Source organism: Lissotriton helveticus, chromosome 12, assembly GCF_964261635.1.
Source record: "Lissotriton helveticus chromosome 12, aLisHel1.1, whole genome shotgun sequence".
NCBI classification, from domain to species: Eukaryota; Metazoa; Chordata; class Amphibia; order Caudata; family Salamandridae; genus Lissotriton; species Lissotriton helveticus.
The window spans coordinates 892,099,231-892,123,141 of record NC_136073.1 but is presented as its reverse complement, the minus strand read 5'-3'; the positions used below and the strand labels follow the sequence as shown (position 1 = coordinate 892,123,141).

Here is a 23,911-nt window from a genome sequence, read left to right as displayed (position 1 = left end):
ACCTCACTTGTGTGGGTCGGCCTTGTGCCTACGACCGGAAACGGCACAAAATGCAACGTGGTCGCACCTCAATTACCCAGTGAAATTTTACGTTCTTTGGACAAAGAGACTACCTTTTGTTTTTGAGCCGTAGCTCAGCCAGCACCTAGGGAAACCTAGCAAACCTATACATTTTTGAAAACTAGACACCCAGGGCAATTCAGAATGGGGTGACTCGTCTGCCTACCCCCAGGTTTTGTTACCCAGAATCCCTTGCAAATCTAAAAATGTGACCAAAAAAACACATTTTCCTCACATTTCTGTGGTGGAAAGTTCTGGAATCTGCGTGGATCAACAAATTTCCACCCACCCAGCGTGCCCCCAGGTCTCCCGAAAAAAATGGTACCTCACTTGCGTGGGTAGGCATAGTGGCTGCGACATGAAACAGCGCAAAACGCAGCATGGTCGCACCTCAATTTCCCAGTGAAATTTAGCACGTTTCGGACAAAAAGACTACCTTTTGTTTTTGCGCCATAGCTCTGCCAGCACCTAGGGAAATCTAGCAAACCTATACATTTTTGAAAACTAGACACCCAGGGCAATTCAGGATAGGGTGACTCGTCTGCCTACCCCCAGGTTTTGTTACCCAGAATCCCTTGCAAACATAAAAATTTGACCAAAAAAACACATTTTCCTCACATTTCTGTGGTGGAAAGTGCTGGAATCTGCGTGGATCAACAAATTTCCACCCACCCAGCGTGCCACCAGGTCTCCCGAAAAAAATGGTACCTCACTTGCGTGGGTAGGCATAGTGGCTGCGACATGAAACAGTGCAAAACGCAGCATGGTCGCACCTCAATTTCCCAGTGAAATTTAGGACGTTTCGGACAAAAAGACTACCTTTTGTTTTTGCGCCGTAGCTCTGCCAGCACCTAGGGAAATCTAGCAAGCCTATACATTTTTGAAAACTAGACACCCAGGGCAATTCAGGATGGGGTGACTCGTCTGCCTACCCCCAGGTTTTGTTACCCAGAATCCCTTGCAAACATAAACATTTGACCAAAAAAACACATTTTCCTTACATTTCTGTGGTGGAAAGTTCTGGAATCTGCGTGGATCAACAAATTTCCACCCACCCAGCGTGCCCCCAGGTCTCCCGAAAAAAATGGTACCTCACTTGCGTGGGTAGGCATAGTGGCTGCGACATGAAACAGCGCAAAACGCAGCATGGTCGCACCTCAATTTCCCAGTGAAATTTAGCACGTTTCGGACAAAAAGACTACCTTTTGTTTTTGCGCCGTAGCTCTGCCAGCACCTAGGGAAACCTAGCAAACCTATACATTTTTGAAAAGTAGACACCCAGGGGAATTCAGGATGGGGTGACTCGACTGCCTACCACCAGGTTTTGTTACCCAGAATCCCTTGCAAAGCTAAGATTTTGACAAAATAAACACATTTTCCTCACATTTCCGTGGTGGAAAGTTCTGGAATCTGCGTGGATCAACAAATTTCCACCCACCCAGCGTTCCCCCAGGTCTCCCGATAAAAACGGTACCTCACTTGTGTGGGTCGGCCTTCTGCCTACGACCGGAAACGGCACAAAATGCAACGTGGTCGCACCTCAATTTCCCAGTGAAATTTTACGTTCTTTGGACAAAGAGACTACCTTTTGTTTTTGAGCCGTAGCTCAGCCAGCACCTAGGGAAACCTAGCAAACCTATACATTTTTGAAAACTAGACACCCAGGGCAATTCAGAATGGGGTGACTCGTCTGCCTACCCCCAGGTTTTGTTACCCAGAATCCCTTGCAAACCTAAAAATTTGACCAAATAAACACATTTTCCTCACATTTCTGTGGTGGAAAGTGCTGGAATCTGCGTGGATCAACAAATTTCCACCCACCCAGCGTGCCCCCAGGTCTCCCGAAAAAAATGGTACCTCACTTGCGTGGGTAGGCATAGTGGCTGCGACATGAAACAGCGCAAAACGCAGCATGGTCGCACCTCAATTTCCCAGTGAAATTTAGGACGTTTCGGACAAAAAGACTACCTTTTGTTTTTGCGCCATAGCTCTGCCAGCACCTAGGCAAATCTAGCAAACCTATACATTTTTGAAAACTAGACACCCAGGGCAATTCAGGATGGGGTGACTCGTCTGCCTACCCCCAGGTTTTGTTACCCAGAATCCCTTGCAAACATAAACATTTGACCAAAAAAACACATTTTCCTCACATTTCTGTGGTGGAAAGTTCTGGAATCTGCGTGGATCAACAAATTTCCACCCACCCAGCGTTCCCCCAGGTCTCCCGAAAAAAATGGTACCTCACTTGCGTGGGTAGGCATAGTGGCTGCGACATGAAACAGCGCAAAACGCAGCATGGTCGCACCTCAATTTCCCAGTGAAATTTAGCACGTTTTTGACAAAAAGACTACCTTTTGTTTTTGCGCCGTAGCTCTGCCAGCACCTAGGGAAATCTAGCAACCCTATACATTTTTGAAAACTAGACACCCAGGGCAATTCAGGATGGGGTGACTCGTCTGCCTACCCCCTGGTTTTGTTACCCAGAATCCCTTGCAAACATAAAAATTTGACCAAATAAACACATTTTCCTCACATTTCTGTGGTGGAAAGTTCTGGAATCTGCGTGGATCAACAAATTTCCACCCACCCAGCGTGCCCCCAGGTCTCCCGAAAAAAATGGTACCTCACTTGCGTGGGTAGGCACAGTGGCTGCGACATGAAACAGCGCAAAACGCAGCATGGTCGCACCTCAATTTCCCAGTGAAATTTAGCACGTTTCGGACAAAAAGACTACCTTTTGTTTTTGCGCCATAGCTCTGCCAGCACCTAGGGAAATCTAGCAAACCTATACATTTTTGAAAACTAGACACCCAGGGCAATTCAGGATGGGGTGACTCGTCTGCCTACCCCCAGGTTTTGTTACCCAGAATCCCTTGCAAACATAAACATTTGACCAAAAAAACACATTTTCCTTACATTTCTGTGGTGGAAAGTTCTGGAATCTGCGTGGATCAACAAATTTTTACCCACCCAGCGTGCCCCCCGGTCTCCCGAAAAAAATGGTACCTCACTTGCGTGGGTAGGCATAGTGGCTGCGACATGAAACAGCGCAAAACGCAGCATGGTCGCACCTCAATTTCCCAGTGAAATTTAGCACGTTTCGGACAAAAAGACTACCTTTTGTTTTTGCGCCGTAGCTCTGCCAGCACCTAGGGAAACCTAGCAAACCTATACATTTTTGAAAACTAGACACCCAGGGCAATTCAGGATGGGGTGACTCGTCTGCCTACCCCCAGGTTTTGTTACCCAGAATCCCTTGCAAACATAAAAGTTTGACCAAATAAACACATTTTCCTCACATTTCTGTGGTGGAAAGTGCTGGAATCTGCGTGGATCAACAAATTTCCACCCACCCAGCGTGCCCCCAGGTCTCCCGAAAAAAATGGTACCTCACTTGCGTGGGTAGGCATAGTGGCTGCGACATGAAACAGCGCAAAACGCAGCATGGTCGCACCTCAATTTCCCAGTGAAATTTAGCACGTTTCGGACAAAAAGACTACCTTTTGTTTTTGCGCCATAGCTCTGCCAGCACCTAGGGAAATCTAGCAAACCTATACATTTTTGAAAACTAGACACCCAGGGCAATTCAGGATGGGGTGACTCGTCTGCCTACCCCCAGGTTTTGTTACCCAGAATCCCTTGCAAACATAAACATTTGACCAAAAAAACACATTTTCCTCACATTTCTGTGGTGGAAAGTTCTGGAATCTGCGTGGATCAACAAATTTCCACCCACCCAGCGTTCCCCCAGGTCTCCCGAAAAAAATGGTACCTCACTTGCGTGGGTAGGCATAGTGGCTGCGACATGAAACAGCGCAAAACGCAGCATGGTCGCACCTCAATTTCCCAGTGAAATTTAGCACGTTTTTGACAAAAAGACTACCTTTTGTTTTTGCGCCGTAGCTCTGCCAGCACCTAGGGAAATCTAGCAACCCTATACATTTTTGAAAACTAGACACCCAGGGCAATTCAGGATGGGGTGACTCGTCTGCCTACCCCCTGGTTTTGTTACCCAGAATCCCTTGCAAACATAAAAATTTGACCAAATAAACACATTTTCCTCACATTTCTGTGGTGGAAAGTTCTGGAATCTGCGTGGATCAACAAATTTCCACCCACCCAGCGTGCCCCCAGGTCTCCCGAAAAAAATGGTACCTCACTTGCGTGGGTAGGCACAGTGGCTGCGACATGAAACAGCGCAAAACGCAGCATGGTCGCACCTCAATTTCCCAGTGAAATTTAGCACGTTTCGGACAAAAAGACTACCTTTTGTTTTTGCGCCATAGCTCTGCCAGCACCTAGGGAAATCTAGCAAACCTATACATTTTTGAAAACTAGACACCCAGGGCAATTCAGGATGGGGTGACTCGTCTGCCTACCCCCAGGTTTTGTTACCCAGAATCCCTTGCAAACATAAACATTTGACCAAAAAAACACATTTTCCTTACATTTCTGTGGTGGAAAGTTCTGGAATCTGCGTGGATCAACAAATTTTTACCCACCCAGCGTGCCCCCCGGTCTCCCGAAAAAAATGGTACCTCACTTGCGTGGGTAGGCATAGTGGCTGCGACATGAAACAGCGCAAAACGCAGCATGGTCGCACCTCAATTTCCCAGTGAAATTTAGCACGTTTCGGACAAAAAGACTACCTTTTGTTTTTGCGCCGTAGCTCTGCCAGCACCTAGGGAAACCTAGCAAACCTATACATTTTTGAAAACTAGACACCCAGGGCAATTCAGGATGGGGTGACTCGTCTGCCTACCCCCAGGTTTTGTTACCCAGAATCCCTTGCAAACATAAAAGTTTGACCAAATAAACACATTTTCCTCACATTTCTGTGGTGGAAAGTGCTGGAATCTGCGTGGATCAACAAATTTCCACCCACCCAGCGTGCCCCCAGGTCTCCCAAAAAAAATGGTACCTCACTTGCGTGGGTAGGCATAGTGGCTACGACATGAAACAGCGCAAAACGCAGCATGGTCGCACCTCAATTTCCCAGTGAAATTTAGCACGTTTCGGACAAAAAGACTACCTTTTGTTTTTGCGCCGTAGCTCTGCCAGCACCTAGGGAAACCTAGCAAACCTATACATTTTTGAAAACTAGACACCCAGGGCAATTCAGGATGGGGTGACTCGTCTGCCTACCCCCTGGTTTTGTTACCCAGAATCCCTTGCAAAGATAAAAATTTGACCAAATAAACACATTTTCCTCACATTTCTGTGGTGGAAAGTTCTGGAATCTGCGTGGATCAACAAATTTCCACCCACCCAGCGTGCCCCCAGGTCTCCCGAAAAAAATGGTACCTCACTTGCGTGGGTAGGCATAGTGGCTGCGACATGAAACAGCGCAAAACGCAGCATGGTCGCACCTCAATTTCCCAGTGAAATTTAGCACGTTTCGGACAAAAAGACTACCTTTTGTTTTTGCGCCATAGCTCTGCCAGCACCTAGGGAAATCTAGCAAACCTATACATTTTTGAAAACTAGACACCCAGGGCAATTCAGGATAGGGTGACTCGTCTGCCTACCCCCAGGTTTTGTTACCCAGAATCCCTTGCAAACATAAAAATTTGACCCAAAAAACACATTTTCCTCACATTTCTGTGGTGGAAAGTGCTGGAATCTGCGTGGATCAACAAATTTCCACCCACCCAGCGTGCCACCAGGTCTCCCGAAAAAAATGGTACCTCACTTGCGTGGGTAGGCATAGTGGCTGCGACATGAAACAGCGCAAAACGCAGCATGGTCGCACCTCAATTTCCCAGTGAAATTTAGGACGTTTCGGACAAAAAGACTACCTTTTGTTTTTGCGCCGTAGCTCTGCCAGCACCTAGGGAAATCTAGCAACCCTATACATTTTTGAAAACTAGACACCCAGGGCAATTCAGGATGGGGTGACTCGTCTGCCTACCCCCAGGTTTTGTTACCCAGAATCCCTTGCAAACATAAACATTTGACCAAAAAAACACATTTTCCTTACATTTCTGTGGTGGAAAGTTCTGGAATCTGCGTGGATCAACAAATTTCCACCCACCCAGCGTGCCCCCAGGTCTCCCGAAAAAAATGGTACCTCACTTGCGTGGGTAGGCATAGTGGCTGCGACATGAAACAGCGCAAAACGCAGCATGGTCGCACCTCAATTTCCCAGTGAAATTTAGCACGTTTCGGACAAAAAGACTACCTTTTGTTTTTGCGCCGTAGCTCTGCCAGCACCTAGGGAAACCTAGCAAACCTATACATTTTTGAAAAGTAGACACCCAGGGGAATTCAGGATGGGGTGACTCGACTGCCTACCACCAGGTTTTGTTACCCAGAATCCCTTGCAAAGCTAAGATTTTGACAAAATAAACACATTTTCCTCACATTTCCGTGGTGGAAAGTTCTGGAATCTGCGTGGATCAACAAATTTCCACCCACCCAGCGTTCCCCCAGGTCTCCCGATAAAAACGGTACCTCACTTGTGTGGGTCGGCCTTCTGCCTACGACCGGAAACGGCACAAAATGCAACGTGGTCGCACCTCAATTTCCCAGTGAAATTTTACGTTCTTTGGACAAAGAGACTACCTTTTGTTTTTGAGCCGTAGCTCAGCCAGCACCTAGGGAAACCTAGCAAACCTATACATTTTTGAAAACTAGACACCCAGGGCAATTCAGAATGGGGTGACTCGTCTGCCTACCCCCAGGTTTTGTTACCCAGAATCCCTTGCAAACATAAACATTTGACCAAAAAAACACATTTTCCTCACATTTCTGTGGTGGAAAGTTCTGGAATCTGCGTGGATCAACAAATTTCCACCCACCCAGCGTTCCCCCAGGTCTCCCGAAAAAAATGGTACCTCACTTGCGTGGGTAGGCATAGTGGCTGCGACATGAAACAGCGCAAAACGCAGCATGGTCGCACCTCAATTTCCCAGTGAAATTTAGCACGTTTTTGACAAAAAGACTACCTTTTGTTTTTGCGCCGTAGCTCTGCCAGCACCTAGGGAAATCTAGCAACCCTATACATTTTTGAAAACTAGACACCCAGGGCAATTCAGGATGGGGTGACTCGTCTGCCTACCCCCTGGTTTTGTTACCCAGAATCCCTTGCAAACATAAAAATTTGACCAAATAAACACATTTTCCTCACATTTCTGTGGTGGAAAGTTCTGGAATCTGCGTGGATCAACAAATTTCCACCCACCCAGCGTGCCCCCAGGTCTCCCGAAAAAAATGGTACCTCACTTGCGTGGGTAGGCATAGTGGCTGCGACATGAAACAGCGCAAAACGCAGCATGGTCGCACCTCAATTTCCCAGTGAAATTTAGCACGTTTCGGACAAAAAGACTACCTTTTGTTTTTGCGCCATAGCTCTGCCAGCACCTAGGGAAATCTAGCAAACCTATACATTTTTGAAAACTAGACACCCAGGGCAATTCAGGATGGGGTGACTCGTCTGCCTACCCCCAGGTTTTGTTACCCAGAATCCCTTGCAAACATAAACATTTGACCAAAAAAACACATTTTCCTTACATTTCTGTGGTGGAAAGTTCTGGAATCTGCGTGGATCAACAAATTTTTACCCACCCAGCGTGCCCCCAGGTCTCCCGAAAAAAATGGTACCTCACTTGCGTGGGTAGGCATAGTGGCTGCGACATGAAACAGCGCAAAACGCAGCATGGTCGCACCTCAATTTCCCAGTGAAATTTAGCACGTTTCGGACAAAAAGACTACCTTTTGTTTTTGCGCCGTAGCTCTGCCAGCACCTAGGGAAATCTAGCAAACCTATACATTTTTGAAAACTAGACACCCAGGGCAATTCAGGATGGGGTGACTCGTCTGCCTACCCCCAGGTTTTGTTACCCAGAATCCCTTGCAAACATAAAAATTTGACCAAAAAAACACATTTTCCTCACATTTCTGTGGTGGAAAGTTCTGGAATCTGCGTGGATCAACAAATTTCCACCCACCCAGCGTGCCCCCAGGTCTCCCGAAAAAAATGGTACCTCACTTGCGTGGGTAGGCATAGTGGCTGCGACATGAAACCGCGCAAAACGCAGCATGGTCGCACCTCAATTTCCCAGTGAAATTTAGCACGTTTCGGACAAAAAGACTACCTTTTGTTTTTGCACCGTAGCTCTGTCAGCACCTAGGGAAATCTAGCAAACCTATACATTTTTGAAAACTAGACACCCAGGGCAATTCAGGATGGGGTGACTCGTCTGCCTACCCCCAGGTTTTGTTACCCAGAATCCCTTGCAAACATAAAAATTTGACCAAAAAAAACATTTTCCTCACATTTCTGTGGTGGAAAGTTCTGGAATCTGCGTGGATCAACAAATTTCCACCCACCCAGCGTGCCCCCAGGTCTCCCGAAAAAAATGGTACCTCACTTGCGTGGATAGACATAGTGGCTGCAACAGGAAACGGTTCAAATCGTACGGTGGTGAATTTACATTACCTTATTGCAAAACTACCTTGATTTTGGCGGGGGGGGGCATCTGAGTTTGTGGCCCGGGGCTCGGTGGTATTCTTTGCAAAGTAGCAAACCCAAACAGTTCTGAAAACTAGACACCCGGGGGAGTCCAGGGAGGTATGGCATGCATGGGTCCCCCAAAGTTTTCCTACCCAGAACTCCTTGCAAACCTTAAAATTAGGTAAAAATAGCACTTTTCCAAACTTTTTGGCGTGGGATCGCCGTGCCGGCAAAAATGTCCTACCACCCTGCATTCCCCTTGTTCTCCCGAGTAAAAGGATACCTCACTTGTGTGGGTGCCCCAAAGCAGAACACGCCAAAAATGAATTTTGAAAAAAGTAGTTTTTAGTCATATTTAAGTTTTACAAATTAAGCACCCCAGCCTGAGTCACATGCCTTTGGCCCACCCACACAAGTGAGGTATCATTTTACTCGGGAGAACAAGGGAAACGCTGGGTGGTAGGACATTTGTTCCGGCAGCGAGATCCCACCCTAAAAAGTATGGAAAAGTGGGTTTTTTGACCAAAATTTCAGGTTTGCAGGGGTTTCTGGGTAGGAAAACATTGGGGGACCCACGCATGCCATACCTCCCTGGACCCCCTCGGGTGTCTAGTTCTCAGAACTGTTTGGGTTTGGTAGTTTCCAAAGATGCCTGCCAAGCCCCGGGCCAAAAGCTCAGGTGACCCCCTCAAAAAATAAGATTATTTGGCTAAAGGTAATGTTTTGGTCTCCACAGTATGAATTGGGCCTTTTCCTAAAGCAGCCGCTATGCCTACCCACGCAAGTGAGGTACCATTTTTATCGGGAGACCTTGGGGAACGCTGGGTGGGAGGTAATTTGTGTGAGCCCAGTGATGCCACGCTTTCCCACACTAAAACGTGTGAAAAAACAGATTTTTCCTTGCAAACCTTAAAAATAGGTAAAAATAGCAGTTTTCCAAACTTTTTGGCGTGGGATCGCCGTGCCGGCAAAAAAGTCCTACCACCCTGCGTTCCCCTTGTTCTCCCGCGTAAAAGGATACCACACCTTAACAGAGTTACTCAAAAGTCAAACATTCAAGCACGGCTATCTATTCCTCAAAGACACACACATACAGGTTGGATTTGGCACGAGGGCGAGTGATGGTTCAGTACATAAAATTTTATTAACAAGATATTTCAAAAAAATGAAATGCTCTGTCAATAAATAAATGCATAAAAACTGAACCAGTGACTCGCAACTCGTGAGCTGTAAAGCCACGACAAGGCACCAACCGTTTTACAGGCCATTCACGCACCTTTCATACCTGATACAAACCAGACCATTGACACCATCCGAATGGAAAAGCAACACATAACAACAATCACAATAAGGGGCAAGGTACACCCTACTGCAGAAAGAGAAAAAAAACAATTATTACTGCACACCCATCTAATCCGCAAGCACACACACATACTGGTTGGATTTGGCACGAGGGTGAGTGATGATTCAGTTCATACAATTGTATACGCAAGTAATTTCACAAAAATGAAATACACTGTGTATAATTGAAAGTATGATAAACTGAACCACTGACTCACAGCTCGTGAGCTGTAAAGCCACGTCAAGGCACCAACCTCTTTACAGGCCATTCATACACCTTTCGTACGCGTGACACATACAAAACATTCACACCGCCAGCCGCGGACCCATCACATTCCAACACTCACACCAGCAAACAGCGCCCTTCAAGGGCCCATCACTTTCACACGCCCACATTTCGGACACTGCAACTACACAAAATGATGGACTGTGTGGAGTGTCACTCAACTAGCAGTGTGTGTAGTGACCAACAGAAAGTAACTACTCACAGACCGCCTGCCGAGCGCCAGTCCACCCACACCACCATCCAAGCACCAGACCATGCACACCGCCAGCCAAACACCACTAAGCGCACACCGACAGCCAAGTACCACTCCACGCACACCACCAGCCAAGCATCACTCCACGCACACCACCAGCCAAGCGCCACTCCACACACACCGCCAGCCAAGCACCACTCCGTGCACAGACAGCCAAGTACCACTCCATGCACACCACCAGCCAAGCGCCCCTCCACACACACCACCAGTCAAGCGCCACTCCACGAACACCACCAGCCAAAGACAAATCCAAACACAACACCAGGCAAGCGCAAGAGCACGCACACCGCCAACCAAACACCAGACCACACACACCGCCAGTCGAGCACCAGTCCGCAGACACCGCCAGACAAGCACCAGTCCACAGACACCGGCAGTCAAGCGCCAAACCATGCACACAGTCAGACAATGGACACTACACGCAAACCAACATCATACTTTAGTTTTTTTTTTAATAAAAGAGAAACGACAACAAATTGCAAATTGATACAAATCTACTAACTCGACAACTAAATCTAAGACTACACAAATACAAACTTTGAAACTGAACAATAACTATTACAGAATAAAGACCAACCAGTTCACTTTACCACTCATTGATACTCCCAAAAATTCTTTTGCGTGTGGTACAATCTAAAACAAGCAGGTACACACAGCCCGGGGTTTGAAGGGCAGTCGGGGCAGTACATGCGAACCTCCTTCCGCAAACCTCTTCGCCAACAGACTCTACATCTCCGACTGGGAAAGTCTTTTGAGGTTGTAGGAGGAATTGTATCAGGAAAGTGGCGATCTTTCAATCTGGCAACATCCTCCACCACTCCAACTCTAGGAACACTTGCCTGTTCCACTAAAACAAGGCTGCCTATTACAGACTCCTGAAACTTTACAAAAGTCAACTTTGACTGGGGACAAGATTTCTGGAACACAATAAAAGCATTAAAGGTTGCCAAGTGGAAAAGATGGATAGCCAACTTCTTGTACCAAATGTAAGCCTTACGAAGAGCAGCATACGGTTCCAACCTCTGATCAACTCTGTCAACACCACCCATGTACTTATTGTAGTCCAGTATGCACACAGGTTTGCGCACTTCTGCAACCTGACCCCAAACATTCCGCGGTTCAGTGCTTTCATCATGTATTGTAGTCAACATGTAGACATCTCTCCTGTCTGTAAACTTCACAGCTAGAAGCTCCTCACAACGCAAAGCACTGCACTGTCCCCGAGCAAGCTTTCGACAAACAAGTTCTTTTGGGAAACCTTTACGGTTTGAGCGGATTGTGCCACAAGCAACAGTGTCCACTTTGGCCAATTCCCTGAACAACCGCACACCAGTGTAGAAGTTATCGACATTCAAATGATGGCCTTTGTTAAAAAATCCACGACCAAGTTCCCACACAATTTTCTCAGTCACTCCAAAAGTCGACGGACAACCAGGGGGGTTAATCCTGGATTCCTTACCAGTGTACACCCTGAAATTAGAGACATATCCAGTCTCACTGTCACACAGCATATACAGTTTGATTCCATAGCGTGCCCTCTTACTAGGAATGTATTGCCGAAATACCAAGTGGCCCTTGAACAACAGCAAAGACTCATCCACTGCAATTTCTTTCCCAGGATAAAAGATCTCAGAAAATCGATCAACCAAATGATCAATGACAGGCCGAATCTTGAAAAGACGGTCACAATCAGGGTGATCTCGTGGCAAAGCAAGACTATTGTCAACAAAATGCATCATCCGCAGCAGAAGCAAATACCTATCACGAGTCATGACTGCCGGAAATATAGCTGTTGCCATCAAGGGACTAGTAGACCAATATGAAGCCATTGATGGTTTCCTAAGCAAGCCCATCAAAAGAGTTAAACCCAAAAACTTTTTCATCTCCTCCAAATTGGTGGGAGTCCACCGGGTAGCTCTAGCGTGGGGCTTAAGGCTGGCACTGTTCACCCTCAAAAAAATTTCAGCATACAAATTAGTCTGCTCTACAATCTCTGCCAAAAACACATCATCCATAAACAACTTGAAAAAATCAATAGGCAAAGTTTTCAGTGTTCACCCTACACCCTGGAACACCAGTAAATTCAGGCAATGCCGGCTGCACCATGCCCGGTGCAACCCAGAGGTCAGAACTTTCATCGTCAAGTCTTGCAGCCGCAGGCCGCCGCCCAGCTAACTCTTGTCTCACAACACCAACTGGAAGTCTAGCAGCCCCAGGCTGCAGCCCAGATGTCTCTTGCCGCACAATTGGCACATCACTGTCCTCCGCAACCACAGGCACAACCATGTCCTCCAAAACCGTAAACACAGCAATGTCCTCCCCAACCACAGGCACATCATCCACACCAAAAGTAGCTTCATCAGCACTCAAAGTGTCTTCATCATCAGATGAAGCCATGTGTAGAGAAAACTCACTACCTGAATCTTCACCTCCCACCTCTGGCTCAGAGTCAGACTCTGGACCATGGTCAGAGGAAGAATCAAAAAGCATTCCAACAACTTGCTGAGCAGTAATCCGGCAGCTAGCCATTATCCTTACAAATAAAGGAGTCTGCACAAACAACTCAACAACCCCAACACTGCGCAAAGTAAGATAAAAATGTAAGACTTTTTCACCCAAAAATATATTTAGAAAAAATATACAATTCACTTACAAGACACTACTACACTCACCAGCACCTACTCTGCAAAGACACAGCAAATAGGCAACGATATCCCACTAGAAAGAAGAAAAAAAAAACCTTACATCTACAGAAGGACACATCAAAAACAAATGCAAAACATGTTTTACAATCACAACAAACAGCAACAACACATACTCTTATTACTACACACTTTGCAAAATAAACAATTACATTACAATTGAACAAAAAAAAGGTCTCTTACCAAACACATGCAACTACAGAAACAGCAGAACCACCAGTAACAGAACCGCACACTGCAACAATCTAAAGAGAAAAAAAACCAATACACATTAGAAGAAACAAAAACACACATTACAACATGCTATGTCACAGGGTATGTCACAAATGGGGTGTCTGTCCCCAAGGGGGGAAGATTATAAATCATTATAAACGTGGGCCCCCTGGAAGCAACCCTACGGAGGGCAGAGAGGCCAAATAAAGACACGGCAGAACATACTGAAAACAAATGGGCCCAAGGAAGCAACCCTTGGCCAAGGGGTCGCTCCCTATAAAAAACAAAAACCTGGAGTACAGTGGGCTTTTCTATCCCCCCCCCCCCCCTGGGACCAGAAACTGTAAAAAAAAAAACTGCCACTCCGCCCCCGGGGGGGGGGGGGGGGGGGCAGAATAGTCTACAATATTTATAATGCCCCCTGGAAGCGACCCTTGCCCAAGGGGTCGCTTCCTTTATAAATATACTAAAATCCCTGGTGTCTAGTGGGCTTTTCTACCCCCCCTGGGTCCAGATGTGGCCCAAAAAATGGGTGATCTGCCCCCAGGGGGGGCAGACCAGTCTAAAAAAAATTATGGGCCACTAGGAAGCGACCCTTCCCCAAGGGGTCGCTTCCTTTACAATTATAAATAAATCCCTGGTGTCTAGTGGGCTTTTCTGCCCCCCCTGGGTCCAGATCACGCGCTAACATGGGCGATCTGCCCCCAGGGGGGGGCAGAAAAGTCTGGATTGAAAAATTATGGCCCTAGGAAGCGACCCTTGCCCAAGGGGTCGCTTCTTTTTATGAAAATAAACATCCCTGGTGTCTAGTGGGCTTTTCTGCCCCCCCTGGGTCGAGATCACTCGCTAAAACGAGCGATGTCGACCCAGGGGGGGCAGAAAAGTCTGAATTATAAAAAATTTGCCCCTGGAAGCGACCCTTGCCCGATGGGGTCACTTCCTTTTCAAACAAAAACAATCCCTGGTGTCTAGTGGGCTTTTCTGCCCCCCCCTGGGTCGAGATCGCTCGCTAAAGCGACCGATCTCGACCCAGGGGGGGCAGAAAAGTCTGAAAACATAAAATTAGCCCCTGGAAGCGACCCTTGCCCAAGGGGTCGCTTCCTTTCCAAACAAAAACATCCCTGGTGTCTAGTGGGGGCATTACTGGTGCAGGATCGCGACGCTGTGCGCGATCCTGAACCAGGAATGCCCTGCATTGGGACATCAGGGGAGAGGAAACAGTGTTTCCTCCCCCCCCGATGCCTCAAGGCACTGAGAAATGACCCCCCCGCCCCACCGGAGACCAAAAAACCTACCTTGCAGCTGGACGCGCTGGAAAGAAATGGCTTCCAGCGCGTCCAGCACTTCCTGATGACGTCGGCGTGCACGACAGCGTGCTGACGTCACCAGGAAGTGCCGGGGGGAGCAGCGCGAAGTCTTCCGCTGCCACCCCCACTACTGCCATCACGATCGAAGCCCCAGGGGGGGAGCGACAGCGCTCCCCCCCCGAGGGCTGTACTGATGACGGAGCGGTTCCGTCATCAGCACAGCCCAACCGATGCTGATGACGGAACCGCTCCGTCATCAGCATCGAAGGGGTTAAACACTCACAGCTCACAATTTTGAGTCTTTGCAGCCAGGTTTATAGAGTCCAGTTACAGTACAGCTGCCCTTTTAACAGTCATCATGCTTTCCCAATGGTTCAACTTCTCTTTGAGCTCATGTTCCAGCCAGGCAGCACAGGAGAAATATGATTCTCTTTACTCCGGATTTGCCAGGCAGGTGGTGGAACATTTCTCCTGTCAAAGGAACCTCGTTCCATGCAGCATAACCAGCTCTCCAGGATGTCAGGTGGAATCCTACACCAAACCTTTCATCACTGAACTCCTCTCCAGCTCCTGAATACAACTAACTGCCATGGATGCTACTGCAGGCTGGCATGCAAAATAGAAGAGCGTCTACATTAAACCAGACTATTCCATAACTCGTGTACCTCCCAAATTCATTCTCCCCAGTGAAGAGCTTAGATCACTCACTAGATGCAGAAAGAGCCCTTGGATTTTACCTCTAGCACTGAAGACTAGTTTAAACTTTAAAAAATGTTCATTAACTGTGGAGTGTCCTGATACAGTTAAGCCATTCAAAATAATTCGTAGCTAAGTAGACGTGGTTCCGAATCACAGTCTGTTACTAAGAAGCTGATTCCGGCTAAGGCTAGTTTGTTCTGTTGGGATTAAGGCAGCATTGGTGATCGTATAACAAACTTCTCCCTCGGTGAGAATTGAGGTTCAGCAGCATGGAAATTGTCACTCTAATAGGTCGGGCCACTCTACTAGACTTTCTCAATGGTGATCATTATTTCCTTCCCTTTGACCTTTACCCGTGGCATGGAGGGAGCTTGCTAGTCAATTCTGATGTTTGTATCAGTGAAGATTTCACAATGTAGAAAGGAATGTCTCTTAATTTTAGTTCTACTTCATTGGATCTTCATTGATAGTATGTAATTAACACTCTAATTTGCGCCAAAACACGTTTTTATTTAAGCTGAGATACTGACATTTTAGAATATGAATACGCTTCAAAGCCTATCTTATGCTAAATTTTCTGACATTTTCAGGCTATTAAGTTTAACAAACCAAGTAAACAAAACCTAAAACTGCATTGCTGCATGAACCCCAACTTAGCTGTCCATGGGAAAAAACACACAATAAACATTTTAAAAAGAAAGGTTCTCGGCAACGAACTGAGAGGGTGTCCACTCGGGGGGTGTTTGATAAGGAGGGAATAAAACAGATCTTCTCCGAAAGGGTCAACAATCGCCATTTTGGAACCTGAAGACTTGCATGCCTCTTCCGATGTTCCCATCCTTCTGATCACCACCTCATAGTTGTCAGTATTAAAGTCAGAGGAGCAGGAGAGGTCAATCTCAGGCTCAAAAGCTTCATCACTATCAATCGAATTTCTGGGCCTCTTTCTTGCCCATCTGTAGTGCCTAGGGGACTGCTCTAGTCACCGGCTACGATGTGTGACAAATCCTCCCCAATGGATTTAGATGTCTTTGTCCCCATAGGTAGGCTTTCCCCTGAAGCCCTCTTCCTCTGGGCCTTAACTGCCTCATCCAAACTTACAGGCTGTCCAGCACCTACAACAGACCAATACTCCTTCGAGAAGGCTTCTGGTGTCCTATTTATGGTCTCATCAAAGGGCCTCATCACCTTCTTGAGGGCCTTGTTCACTGAACCCGCTCGACCTCCATTCTGTCTCCTAAGGGCTCGATAGCCATGTTTGTGCTGTGAAGCACACTGGGGAGTAAAATAAGTAAAGTGGCAATAAACAAGGGAGTCTGCACTCTTAAGAGGTAAAGAGATAGGCAGCTCCGGAATCATCTGTGTCACACAAAACAAATGAAAATGCTTCCTTTGCGGCGACCAACAGATTAAAATGGCCACCATATTCATTTTAATGAGACTTTCCCAGTGTCCTAAAATGGTGGCCGATTCGCACGCAGCGTGCTCGGCTGGGTGTCAAGTTACTTTACTCTACTTTTTGAAGGATGCCTTATGCCCATGTTATTAGCTAAAAACAGCCCCGTTAGCCTTTTTTTTTTTTTTTAAATTGGGGGGAAATGCCAGGTGGTGCGGTTGCAGCGTGCCGCACCACAGAAATAAGCAAACGAGGATGGAGGGGGAGAGACGCGTTCTGCTGGCAGCTGAAGAAGGATGAGCGGTAGGCATAGCAGGCCATGTGTCTGCTGCCTGGCAACGGCAAAGCCGAGCAGGTAATAGTGTGTGTGGAGGTCACCGACTGCAAAAGCATCCGCTACCATGGAAACAGTGCGGAGCCAGTTTTCAAAAGAAAGCCGGCTTTTTGCGGGCAACGTTTTGGCCTGAAAAGAAGCCGGAAAAGGGTACGCTTGCAGCGGGGCATGCACTGACACAGGGAAACATTAATTTTAGATAAAACCCCGCTGGGAAACCCCCGGGACATGAAAAAACATGTCCAAAGAGAAGTAGTAATAGGTTAAGAAACAATGCAAATTATAAACAATAGATGGAGAACCCAGGCAGTGTCCTCAACAGGGGAGAGGTGGGGAAAACTGAACGATAGAAGAAATATTCACAAAACTGAATGTAAGTGATTCTGGCTAGTATACCAACTTAGCTGCCGCCTTCTCTTCTGACAATGACAAGGTAAGAGAACACACAATTCCGCGCCTCCAACTAATCCAAGACAGAAACACAGCACTTAAAGATTCATGTCTACATCTCCCTCTGTGACGAAGACCCAAAGATCCATGTCTACATCTCCCCCAGTGACGAAGAGCCAAAGATCCATGTCTACATCTCCCCCCGGTGACGGAGAGCCAAAGATCCATGTCTACATCTCCCCCTGTGACAGAGAGCCAAAGATCCATGTCTACATCTCCTCTGGTGACGGAGAGCCAAAGATCCATGTCTACATCTCCTCTGGTGACGGGGAGCCAAAGATCCAAGTCTACATCTCCCCCTGTGACAGAGAGCCAAAGATCCATGTCTACATCTCCCCCTGTGACAGAGAGCCAAAGATCCATGTCTACATCTCCCCCTGTGACGGAGAGGCAAAGATTCAGGTCTACATCTCCCCCTGTGACGGAGAGTCAAAGATCCATGCCTACATCTCCCCCATTGACGGAGTGCCAAAGATCCATGTCTATATCTCCTCAGGTGAGGGAGAGTCAAAGATCCATGTCTACATCTCCCCCGTTGACGGAGGGCCAAAGATCCATGTCTACATCTCCCTCATTGACGGCGAGCCAAAGATCCATGCCTACATCTCCCCCGTTGACGGAGAGCCAAAGATCCATGCCTACATCTCCCCCGTTGACGGAGAGCCAAAGATCCAAGTCTACATCTCCGCTGGTGACGGAGAGTCAAAGATCCATGCCTACATCTCCCCCGTTGACGGAGAGCCAAAGATCCATGTCTACATCTCCCCCGGTGACGGAGACCCAAAGATCCATGTCTCCATCTCCTCTGGTGACGGAGAGCCAAAGATCCATGTCTACATCTCCCCCTGTGACGGAGAGCCAAAGATCCATGTCTGCATCTCCCCCTGTGACGGCGATCCAAAGATCCATGTCTACATCTCCTCCTGTGACGGAGAGCCAAAGATCCATGTCTACATCTCCCCCGTTGATGGAGAGCCAAAGATCCATGTCTACATCTCCCCCATTGACGGAGAGCCAAAGATCCATGTCTACATCTCCTCTGGTTACGTAGATCCAAAGATCCATGTCTACATCTCCCCCGGTGACGGAGAGCCAAAGATCCATGCCTACATCTTCCCTGGTGACGGAGAGCCAAAGATCCATGTCTACATCTCTCCCTGTGACGGAGAGCCAAAGATCCATGTCTACATCTCCCCCAGTGATGGCGAGCCAAAGATCCATGTCTACATCTCCTCTGGTGACGGAGAGCCAAAGATCTATGCCTACATCTCCCCCGTTGACGGACAGCCAAAGATCCATGTCTACATCTCCCCCCTGTGACGAAGAGCCAAAGATCCATATCTACATCTCCCCCTGTGACAGACGGCCAACTATCCATGCCTACATCTCCCCCATTGACGGAGAGCTAATGATCCATGTGTACATCGCCCCCGTTGACGGAGAGCTAAAGATCCATGTCTACATCTCCCCCGTTGACGGAGAGCCAAAGATCCATGTCTACATCTCCTCTGGTGACGGAGAGCCAAAGATCTATGCCTACATCTCCCCCGTTGACGGACAGCCAAAGATCCATGTCTACATCTCCCCCCTGTGACGAAGAGCCAAAGATCCATATCTACATCTCCCCCTGTGACGGAGAGCGAATGATCCATGTGTACATCGCCCCCGTTGACGGAGAGCTAAAGATCCATGTCTACATCTCCCACTGTGACGGAGACCCAAAGATCTATGCCTACATACCCCCCGTTGACGGAGAGCCAAAGATCCATGTCTACATCTCCCCCGGCGACGGAGCGCCAAAGATTCATGACTACATCTCCCCCTGTGACGGAGGGCCAAAGATCCATGTCTACATCTCCCCACTGTGACGGAGGGCCAAAGATCCATGTCTACATCTCCCCACTGTGACGGAGAGCCAAAGATCCATGTCTACATCTCCCCCTGTGACGGAGAGCCAAAGATCCATGTCTACATCTCCCCCGCTGACGGAGAGCCAAAGATCCATGTCTACATCTCCTCTGGTGACGAGGATCCAAAGATCCATGTCTACATCTCCTCTGGTGAGGGAGAGCCAAAGATCAATGTCTACATCTCCCCACTGTGACGGAGAGCCAAAGATCCATGTCTACATCTCCCACGGTGACGAAAGGCCAAAGATCCATGCCTCCATCTCCCCCGGTGACGGAGAGCCAAAGATCTATGCCTACATACCCCCGTTGACGGAGAACCAAAGATCCTTGCCTACATCTCCCCCTGTGACGGAGAGCCAAAGATCCGTGTCTACATCTCCCCTGTTGACGGAGAGCCAAAGATCCATGTCTACATCGCCTCTGGTGACGGAGAGCCAAAGATCCATGTCTACATCTCCCCCTGTGAGGGAGAGCCAAAGATCCATATCTACATCTCCCCCTGTGACGGAGAGCCAAAGATCCATGTCTACATCTCCCCCTGTGACGGAGAGCCAAAGATCCATATCTACATCTCCTCTGGTGAAGGAGAGCCAAAGATCCAGGTCTACATCTCCCCCTGTGACAGAGAGCCAAAGATCCATGTCTACATCTCCCCACTGTGACGTAGAGCCAAAGATCCATGTCTACATCTCCCCCTGTGACGGAGGGCCAAAGATCCATCTCTACATCTCCCCCTGTGACAGAGAGCCAAAGATCCATGTCTACATCTCCCCCTGTGACGGAGAGCCAAAGATCCATGTCTACATCTCCCCCGCTGACGGAGAGCCAAAGATCCATGTCTACATCTCCTCTGGTGAGGGAGAGCCAAAGATCCATGTCTACATCTCCCCACTGTGACGGAGAGCCAAAGATCCATGCCTAAATCTCCCCCGTGGACGGAGAGCCACAGATCTATGCCTACATCTTCCTCGTTGACGGAGAGCCAAAGATCCATGTCTACATCTCCCCCTGTGACGGAGAGCCAAAGATCCATGTCTACATCTCCCCCTGTGACGGCGATCCAAAGATCCATGTCTACATCTCCCCCTGTGACGGAGATCCAAAGATCCATGTCTACCTCTCCCTCGTTGACGGAGATCCAAAGACCCATGTCTACATCTCCCCACTGTGACGGAGAGCCAAAGACCCATGTCTACATCTCCCCCGGTCACGGAGAGTCAAGGATCCATGTCTACATCATGTTAGAGAGCCAAACAATGGGTGTTTTATGCAGGGTGTGCCAGACTTGTGTAACTATTCCGAAGCCTTACACTCCTTCTGCATTATTGGGTTGCTGTAAACATGCCTAATGAGACACCATGGAGTAGTTCATTAAATATAGAGCCAAAGAGAAAAAAACAGGAACATTTTCAAGAGATAATGAAGGAAGGTATGTGTACTTGTGACAACATCAAAGGACACAATGAACTTGTCTGCATTGGGCTACTGCAGTGGTTCCCAAACTGTGCGCCGCAGCACCCCTGTGCGGCGTTAGGAGTAGCCAGGGGCGCCGGCCACGATGTGTGAAAGATAGCCTGTGGCTTTGCTGAGGAAGCTGCTAATGTACTTGTGAAAATATGCGCAATTAACAAATGAATTGGTCAGCTTGAAGGCAGCAAGTGACACTTATTTAACACCCAGCCGCCCGCGGCGCAGGGGGAGGGGTGTAAACAGTGCCCAGTGAGACTGAAATGGAGGCAGCAGCCCACTGCCCCTCCCAAGAGGGCAAAGTAACCAAGAGGGAATTACTGCTAAATATCTTAAAACACTAAAACGGCCACATAAATGGACCTCTTCACAAACGCAGGCTCCAGCTAATGAATTCTTGTAAAATGAGCCTTTTATGACTTTCCCTGCTCTACATCTTTTTTGACAAGCCTGTAAAATTAGCAAGCTGCTTCTACAATGTGCCTCACCTCCACGATGGTCATAGAACGCATTCAGTTCTCATCTTTAGTTTACACAAACATATATAAATATTTTTTGTAATCACCTTTCCTCATTGGCAGGAAGTTTGTCATTTATTCTCAAAGGGCAGTTTTCGACCCTGGCAGTTGCAGCTGGTTGAAAATTTGATATTTCCACTGTGTGGTTTTTATGGGGCTATTGTGGCTTTGTGAATGGGCGTGTATCGCTGTGTGTAGTATCTGAAAAAGAGGGCTTGGGTGGGACATCGAAGCCATAAGAAAAGTGCCCCCAGTCTCCCATTTGTGCTGCTTCCGTTGAGTCTTTGGGAGGTGCACGACAAAATGACTAAAGCTCCTCTGAGCTACTCACTTCAAGTGGATGAGATGGGGGTGCACTTCTCCTTAGAATGTGTAAAGTTTATGATGGAATCAGCGATAGTAAAATGAAGCACAGAGATGGCTAACCCACCTTTTGCACCGTTGCCAGGCAAGGTGCTGATTCTGACTGGTTTAGGCCCACTGAACCATCTTCATGTTTTTTGAGCCTGAACGACCATATTAATAAGTAATAAAAATAGAGTTCTGGCTGTCCGTCTCGATTCCTACTGTATCTGTCCCCTCTTGCTCATTTGCAAGAGTTACTATTCTGTTTCTAAATACTTTAGTTGATTAAATCTAATGTGTAGGATCGTGCTTCGCCTCATTGTGATAAACGATATGCGTATATCAAGATGCACACAATGGGGAGCCATGGCCAACTGGCAATTAGGTCAAGGGAGCCACAGGTCGAAAAAGTTTGGGAACCACTGGACTACTGCCTTGGACTTTCCATTAGAGAGCATCCTAGCTTATGACACACTTTTTTGACCCCTCACGTGGAAACAAAATTTAGATCTCACCATGTCAGGATCCAACTTCTGAATGATTCACAGACATTGAGATTCAAATGATGAAGAGTAGCTGAAACTCTTATCTTCATGCAGGGAAATGGCTTGTATTGCCAACATCCATTTGAAAGGGTACTGCAAAGGCTAGCACCAGTGGCTCCATATAGCCTGCTTTGGGTGAACAATTAAGCAGTAGTTGCCTATCTTTCAGGTCTTGAAGTCATCCAGCAGTAGCAATCTTCCCAGCCACTGGTGTAAAGGATCTTGTTACCTTTAAACAGTGACTGCCATTCTGCACCACCTTCCATTGCCCAGTTGTGAGGGAGTATCTCCAGCTGTCTCCGTGATTGGTAGAGGATAACCTGGGGCATATAGTTTCTGGATATTTTGTAGAATGGGGCAGGAACCAACTTACAGTTTTCCAATCCCAAATTCCACCAATGGTATTGACACTTTTTCTCTTAGGCGTGCTGAGTTAGGAACTTCTTGAAGAAGAAAAATGATCTGTAAGATATTGAATTGGTCCTGCCACTGTGACATCCTCCTTTGTGTCTATAGCAAAGAATACCATGATGTGGGTTATAGGTGAAGTTTGCAAGAGAAGTGCCATATTCTAGTATCTTTACTGGTAGTGTCCTCGCTAGGAATCACTAACTGCATTTCTCAAATTCATTTTGTATTTATTGAGCTACTTTGACCTGTTGATCTTCACCCATTAATTGTAAGTGTGTACTACTGATTCAGTTATTGTAGCTCAAAGTGTATCAACATTTATAGTTACTAGAATATGGTTTAAACGTTGCACAGTAATCATTTATAAATGTTTTAACTTTCTGCTGCTATTTATTTTATTGCTTTTATTCATATGTAATTTGTGAATAAATCTACTCAGTTTAGCACTTCAATGTTTGTTTTCTATTTGAATTGTTTTCCTTTCAGCAGAAGGTTATTGTACATTTGTCTTTCTTCTCTTTAGCCTTCACCAACCCATTTGCAACATCTGCGACTGCCCCTCAGCCGTCACTGCCCTCGACAAATCCATTCCAGACCAATGGCATGGTGCCAGGTGAGACTGAGAAAGTATAAATAGTTTGTCTTGTAGTTGTATCCTCAATACAAAGCCACAATAGACTCAATGCAGATTAACAAGCTTAGCTGGTTTCCTCACCAACAAGCAAGGTCCCTGATTGTACATATGTGTTTGAGAAGAAAAAAACGTATGTTGAAAGACCATTTTGGTTATAATCCACAACTGAAATCTACTAAAATTCTCTTGTTGCGCAGAGGTAAATAAAACTTAGCTACCGTAATGTGTCACAGATGGTTTTCAAATGACAACCTAGATGACATTCCTGAAGGAGCTCACCACTTTCATTTTACATCTGTTATGTGCATTTTTTCCATGCAACAATGCAAGACCATCCAGATGTTCAACATGTTACAGCAACATAACAGCATTCAGTTCCTATGGGTATTTGTATTATTGTGTAAATACAGCACTCGTTCTTCTCTACATAGTTCCTGGAAGGACATCTTGATGCAGACAGTGATAGTCCAGCCTCATGTCTGCATTCAGTCTCAATGAGTATATTAGTTGCTTAATAATGTAACCATGGCTGACGTTCATTATATAACCTCCACTAGGATATATAGTCGCTAAAGGGGCCAGGCT

At 47.0% G+C, this 23,911-nt stretch overlaps 1 protein-coding gene across 1 annotated transcript in view; it reads left to right on the top strand.

Moving 5' to 3' along the window:
* The window catches only part of AGFG2 (ArfGAP with FG repeats 2), a 564,405-nt gene that overhangs the window by 453,369 nt on the left and 87,125 nt on the right, over positions 1–23,911 (top strand). The window contains exon 10 of the mRNA XM_078670884.1: positions 23,216–23,305. Within this exon, the coding sequence (XP_078527010.1) occupies positions 23,216–23,305 (90 nt within the window). The remainder of the gene's footprint in view (positions 1–23,215; positions 23,306–23,911) is intronic.